The sequence below is a fragment of the Dysidea avara genome, chromosome 2, assembly GCF_963678975.1.
Source record: "Dysidea avara chromosome 2, odDysAvar1.4, whole genome shotgun sequence".
Lineage (NCBI taxonomy): Eukaryota > Metazoa > Porifera > Demospongiae > Dictyoceratida > Dysideidae > Dysidea > Dysidea avara.
Window position 1 is genome coordinate 7,756,448 of NC_089273.1, and position 7,374 is coordinate 7,763,821.

Below are 7,374 nucleotides of genomic sequence, written 5' to 3' on the forward strand. Positions count from 1 at the left end.
TATTAAACATTAAGTTGGCTTTACAATACAAGTTACAGAACAAAAGTATTCTATCCCAATACTGAGCTATGAGATGTTATGTGACAGGGTGTAGTTTGCGTCCACATGCCCTATTTTCGCAGGCCCTGTCACATATAATATATATATATAGCTGCTTTAGACTTGATTTTCACTCAAAAAGCCAGACTATTTCTTCTGAAATTTTAAAAACAATATTGGCTTCTCACCAGCAAAAGATTTCATTGAAAATGTCAATAAGGACAGTATAATGTTATAATTGTTCAATGAAATTGGTGAATAGGTCTAAATTAGCTGTATCATGCAGGTCTAGTGCCTGAAGTAGTAATGTACATTTCATGTTTTCCACAAACATGTTTATAACTATCATTGACTGAATGTGTACATTTATCATGACATCATCAGTGTGACATCATATCCTCTGTGAGGAAGCTATAAATATCAGCAACTGAACTGGAAAGTTAGTATTTTTGTTACCTGTTGATACAAACATGGAACTCTTAAAAATGATCATAGCTGCTGTTCTGCTAGTGTGTTTGTTCAGTAAAACCGAAGGAGCTACAAACCTGAAGCCTGATGATCTAACTGATACTTCAAAGAATAGAAGTGATGATTTTGTTACTGGAGGCTCAGGTGGTGGAAAAGAGAGAGGTCAAGATAAACCTTGTTGTATATCTGGAAACTTCATATTTCATTCAATTGATGGCATTCTAAGCAACATGTCCAGTAATACCATGGTCAACATTACAACAGATGTTGTATTGTCCTCTAATATGACATTAAAAGGTCTTGAAAATATCATGATAATAGGTCACAGAAATCCTGTTGTAAACTGTAATGATGTTGGTGCTGTAATGTTCATCTCCTGCAAGAATATAACCATTGAAGGTATCCAGTGGGAAGGATGTGGCTCTAAAGATTATCCAGGAGTTGAATTCTACAATTCATCCAATGTTTCATTTGAAAGATGCTCATTCCATAACTCAAAAGGAAGAAGTGTTTTGCTTTCACAAGTGTCTGGAAATGTGTACATTAACAATTGCAATTTTACACACAAAATTGAATATAGTGGACATGGAGCTGCTGTACATTATTCACCAAATACTAATAGCCATGGTCAACACAAGTTGGTGATCCAAAATAGCCAATTCATTTTCAATAGAGCCAAAAAAAGTGTAGTTTACATTGATGGTTCAGGTAGCAGGATCACTGGTCATGTTTATCTACAAGACAATGTGTTTGTCAACAACAAAGGAGTACCAATTTACAGTTCACATACTAATCTTCACATTTCAGGTAGTGTGTTGTTTAAGGCTAATACAGCAGAGTCTGGTGGAGGAATTTATAGCAAAAGATGCAGTGTCATATTCTATGATAAGTCCAATGTAAATTTTATTAGCAGCTTTGTTACAGATAATGGTGGAGCTAATTATTCAAGATTAGCATTTGGGGAAAACTCAATCATGACATTTAAGGACAACCATGCAAATTTTGGTGGTACCATATATAGTGATAATTCTAATATCACATTTGATGGTAACTCAAGTGTAACATTTAATAATAACAATGCCAGTGATTATGGAGGAGCTGTATATTGTCAGTCTTCATCTCATATCACATTTGATGGTAACTCAAGTGTAACATTTAATAATAATGAAGCCAGATATGGAGGAGCTGTATATTGTCAGTCTTCATCTCATATCACATTTGATGGTAACTCAAGTGTAACATTTAATAACAATGAAGCCAATCATTTCGGAGGAGCTGTATTTTGCTATGATTCATCTCATATCACATTTGATGGTAACTCAAGTGTAACATTCAGTAATAATTTTGCCGGTGTATTAGGAGGAGCTGTATTTTGTCAGTCTTCATCTCATATCACATTTGATGGTAACTCAAGTGTAACATTTAATAACAATGAAGCCAATCATTTCGGAGGAGCTGTATTTTGCTATGATTCATCTCATATCACATTTGATGGTAACTCAAGTGTAACATTCAGTAATAATTTTGCCGGTGTATTAGGAGGAGCTGTATTTTGTCAGTCTTCATCTCATATCACATTTGATGGTAGCTCAAGTGTAACATATAGTAATAATTTTGCCAGTGTTGATGGAGGAGCTGTATATTGTTATGATTCAACTCATATCACATTTGATGGTAACTCAAGTGTAACATTTAATAATAACAATGCCAGTGATTATGGAGGAGCTGTATATTGTCAGTCTTCATCTCATATCACATTTGATGGTAACTCAAGTGTAACATTTAATAATAATGAAGCCAGATATGGAGGAGCTGTATATTGTCAGTCTTCATCTCATATCACATTTGATGGTAACTCAAGTGTAACATTTAATAACAATGAAGCCAATCATTTCGGAGGAGCTGTATTTTGCTATGATTCATCTCATATCACATTTGATGGTAACTCAAGTGTAACATTCAGTAATAATTTTGCCGGTGTATTAGGAGGAGCTGTATTTTGTCAGTCTTCATCTCATATCACATTTGATGGTAGCTCAAGTGTAACATATAGTAATAATTTTGCCAGTGTTGATGGAGGAGCTGTATATTGTTATGATTCAACTCATATCACATTTGATGGTAACTCAAGTGTAACATTTAATAATAACAATGCCAGTGATTATGGAGGAGCTGTATATTGTCAGTCTTCATCTCATATCACATTTGATGGTAACTCAAGTGTAACATTTAATAATAATGAAGCCAGATATGGAGGAGCTGTATATTGTCAGTCTTCATCTCATATCACATTTGATGGTAACTCAAGTGTAACATTTAATAACAATGAAGCCAATCATTTCGGAGGAGCTGTATTTTGCTATGATTCATCTCATATCACATTTGATGGTAACTCAAGTGTAACATTCAGTAATAATTTTGCCGGTGTATTAGGAGGAGCTGTATTTTGTCAGTCTTCATCTCATATCACATTTGATGGTAGCTCAAGTGTAACATATAGTAATAATTTTGCCAGTGTTGATGGAGGAGCTGTATATTGTTATGATTCAACTCATATCACATTTGATGGTAACTCAAGTGTAACATTTAATAATAATAAAGCAAGTGATGATGGAGGAGCTGTATGTTGCATAATTTCCTGTCTTATCACATTTGATGGTAGCTCAAGTGTAACATTTAATAATAATGATGCCAGTAAATATGGAGGAGCTATATATGTGTTACTGTCTATTGTAACTTTTGAAGGAGACATTTTAGTAAATTTCAATAGCAATACAGCAGAAAATGGTGGCACTATTTCTGCAGTGAAATCCTCAATAACATTAGCAGTACAACCTCAATTATGGTTTTTCAACAATTCAGCAAGAGCAAGTGGTGGGGCCATACATCTTAGTGATCACTTCTTTGTAAATATTTGCAATAATTCTCATATCACATTTTATCATAACAATGCTAATCGCCGTGGTGGGGCCATATATTGTGACCTAACAAAAAGTGCTGAGAACAAAATTATATTCAACAGTACAGACATTGTGTTTGATGACAACACCGACCTAACAGGTTCTGATTTTTATATTGAAATGCCAACATCTTGTGATGAGATGTGCTTAAACAACAGCATAATTAACAAAAGATACAATCATTTCGATGGGGTGATTAAAACCTCTCCTAGAAAACTAGAGCTTAATGACTCAGCAGTTACATGTATTGATAATAACTATACAAATTGTCAAAATTATTTAACAAGAAATAAAATGCTTGGTCAGGAAATCATAATCAATACTTGTGTAAAGGATTATTACAACCAACCTGCTGGACCAACACAATTTGTACTGAGCAGTGAAGATCAAAATCATCATATCATCGGATCAAACAATGTGCTAATATCATGTGAAGTATTTGGAGGAGTCAGTGTAGGAGGAAAAAGAATTTTAAATGCAACTAATTATTCAATGATCATTACTTCATACGAAGGCAGTGCATCTGACATAAGAGAGTTCTTTATTGAGCTAATAATTGCACTATCACCATGTCACCCTGGTTTCCACTACGATAATACTACACAAACGTGTGTATGCTACAGTGATAGTGATATTGTGTCTTGTTCTGGTAGTACATCATCTATCAAAAGTGGTTACTGGTTTGGTGAAGTTGATGATAAAGCTACAGTGACGATTTGTCCTAATAATTATTGTAATTTTACTTGTTGTGAAACAGTCAATGGATTTTTTGAACTTTCACCAGACAGAGCAAATCAGTGCAATTCACAGCGATCTGGTACTGCTTGTGGTGGTTGTAAGGATGGTTATACTCTTTCATTTGATTCAATAGAATGTGTAAGTGTTGACAAGTGTACAACTGGTCAAATACTTCTTGTGGTCATTTTATCAGTTATATACTGGATAACTCTGGTTATTGCTGTGTTTGCTATGATGTACTATAGAATTGGAATTGGTTATTTATATGCTATTACATATTACTGCAGTATAGTTGATATTATCCTCAACCAAAGTTTAGAAACAACCCCAGCATTATTTACAACTGTTAGCATCATGTCCAGCATTGCTAAAGTCACACCTCAGTTTCTGGGACAGTTTTGTTTAATACGAAACATGAGTGGAATTGACCAACAGTTCATTCATTATTCCCATCCACTAGCTGTCACATTCATTATAGCAATGATCTGCTTATCAGCAAGGATATCTTACAAGGTTTCATCACTAGTGAGTAGGGGAATTATCCATGTTATCTGTTTTCTTTTGCTGCTATCCTATTCCTCTGTAGCAACAACCTCATTACTAATAGTGCGACCATTGAAATTTACAATTGGAAATACAGTTCAAGTTAAAACATACTTGTCACCTGATATTGACTACTTTCAGGGTCGCCATTTTTATTATGCTATTGTGGCGATATTGTGTACAATACCAATTGCAATTGGTCTTCCACTCCTCCTTCTGCTTGAACCATTTCTTAACCGCAAGATCAACTTCATCAGAATAAAGCCATTGTTGGATCAGTTTCAAGGATGTTACAAAGACAATTGTCGTTACTTTGCAGCTTATTATATGGTATGTCGACTGGTGATCATTGGGATCTTCATTTCCAATTTCTCTAACAACAACACAACACAGTATTTAATGCTTGCTGTAAGTGCTGTGTTTGCTTTAGTGCATTTCGTACAGAAACCGTATGTAAATAAAACACTCAACTTGTTTGATGGATTGGTTTTATTATCAATTACTTTCATTGCAATGATCCCACTTATTGATAGGTCTGGCTTGGGTTTACTGTTACCAATTACTGCTCTGCTTCCATTAGTCAGTTTTGTTGGATTGATAATGTTAATTCACAGAAAGAATATAAAAAAGCTAACTAAATACTTCAAGCCAATACCTCGCACTACCAATAACAATGTTGAGGTACCGATGAGGGAATATGGTGTTGTTGTTGATGACAATATGAGGAAGAATGCTACTATTTGTGAAATGTAAGTTTAGTATTATTATGCGATTGCATAATGTTATACAAAATCAATGCTTTACTTGTTATAGCCACTATTTTCCATAGCACAGACTCACAGTGCAATGAGTCAAAAATAACAGCTTAATTAATTTGTCCCTTACTGCTGTCTGCCTATCTGTCTGTCTGCTTCATGACACCACTAACTTGACAACCAAAGTACGTATCGATGTGGGACTTTAGCAAAATTAAGCAATCATCACTTGGAACTCCAAGTTTGTTGTTACAAATCACTACATGCTTTTTTTCAAGTTTGTTCTCTACAGAGCAGGGGCTAGTTGTGCCCAGTCTCAGGTTAGGGTTAGGAGTTTGTTTAGCCACTGAGTAAAGAGGGGGTCCATGATGTGAGATTTTCCTTCTAGAATACATTAAGTTCGACTGTTTTCTTTCATTTCAGTTTACATTACAGTTTTCTGTTTCTTCTTTCCATTTCTATTGTTTTCCATTGCCTAAGAAATGTATTTAAATTCTAAATCAGTGCTAATTCTTTTCAAAATTATGGGCAAGTTATCTGATATTTCATGAAAGTGTTAAAAGAAGTAATAATTCAAAATATCATAAACTAGTGAAATGATCAATGCCATGTATAATTATTCGCATGCAAACAGTTACAATTGTTTTATAATCAAACAGAACTGATAATCCAGAGTCTGAGGATGATGCCATTCATTATCGTGAATCCTTCATGGAAGTGATGAATGAAACTGAGGACTAATCATGTACACATACATTATCATATATTAGTGAGTGGTATATACATATGAACACATCATAACTTACAGTAGCCATTTATATTATGTACACATGCATACACTAGTATTGTAATATTGCCTAATATACTTTTCCTACTAAACATACTGTACATAAATATACATGTATAGCATTACTGTAAGTTTCATTATTAATTTTGTATAAGTTTTTAATAGTGAAGGGTGGTTTTATAGGTGGCTTCTGAACTAATAAAATTTAAAGTCAACAAGTTATAGTTGTAACACACCCATGAGGTTTGTAACTGATTTGTAAACACGACACCCGAGGGCTATAGGCCTGTGGATGGAGTTGTTTCATGTTACAAATGGGCACCTTTGATCTGTATACCACAAATCAGTTATAACACACCTAAACAGTTTGTATCTGATTCAAGAGAGCAAGGCTAATATTAGCTATCACAAAGCACTGTGTGCAAAGAACAATTTTATTCAATATGGTTATTAAATTTTATTGGTTGCTAGTTTATTTATTGGTAGTACATTTACCATGCGCGAACACTTTATGTAACAACTCTAAACAGGCTCTGGGACCAAATGTCTTACAGACCTTCAGCACTTATGCTGTAAAGCCTTAATAAATAAAAATAAATATGATGCTAACAGCTCCTTCCATTGTACTGCTTAGCCAGAGTTTACAATACAAGGCAGTTGGAAACGAAGTTTTTTGCTAAGTTCTCATCACTATAACCTGCAACATATGTCCAAATAACTTATTTTGATGATCGCTCCATTTTTTCCGACTGGTCAGATTTCGTTTAACTAATATGCAAAGACTTTTCAGTACAAAGGCACACATTTGTGGAATTCCTTACCAGCCGAAATTAAAGAACTTCATTGTTATGGAGACTGTGATTATGCAGAAAGCTACTTCTTGCCATCTACTGTACAGGATACTATGTAATTATAATTTACTGTTTTTGTGTGTGTATTTGTGTGTGCGCACATGTGTGTACAAGAATCAGGCTACAGAAGGTTACAGGAGGTGTGTTGGCAGAGAAAATCTGCCAGTGACTCACAGGTTTAATGTAGAGAAGTTTATTGATGATGGAACTGATAGTGAGGGAAGAAAAATCAA

General features: G+C 34.4%; 1 protein-coding gene across 1 annotated transcript; it reads left to right on the forward strand.

Moving 5' to 3' along the window:
- The first annotated feature begins 524 nt into the window (after positions 1-524).
- LOC136247756 (uncharacterized) lies at positions 525-6,408 on the forward strand. The gene is made up of 5 exons (XM_066039583.1): positions 525-1,655; positions 1,707-2,282; positions 2,334-2,729; positions 2,781-5,497; positions 6,163-6,408. Exons 1-5 carry the CDS (start codon positions 525-527, stop codon positions 6,242-6,244), a joined length of 4,902 nt encoding a protein of 1,633 aa, XP_065895655.1. The 3' UTR covers positions 6,245-6,408.
- Positions 6,409-7,374: the final 966 nt, after the last annotated feature.

Excerpts from the sequence above, each read along its gene's own strand:
- LOC136247756 (XM_066039583.1), top strand. The coding sequence starts at position 525 with ATGATCATAGCTGCTGTTCTGCTAGTGTGTTTGTTCAGTAAAACCGAA. Across the intron at positions 1,656-1,706 it reads CATTTGATGGTAACTCAAGT|TCTTCATCTCATATCACATT; the intron begins GTAACATTTAAT and ends GTATATTGTCAG. Across the intron at positions 5,498-6,162 it reads AATGCTACTATTTGTGAAAT|AACTGATAATCCAGAGTCTG; the intron begins GTAAGTTTAGTA and ends ATAATCAAACAG.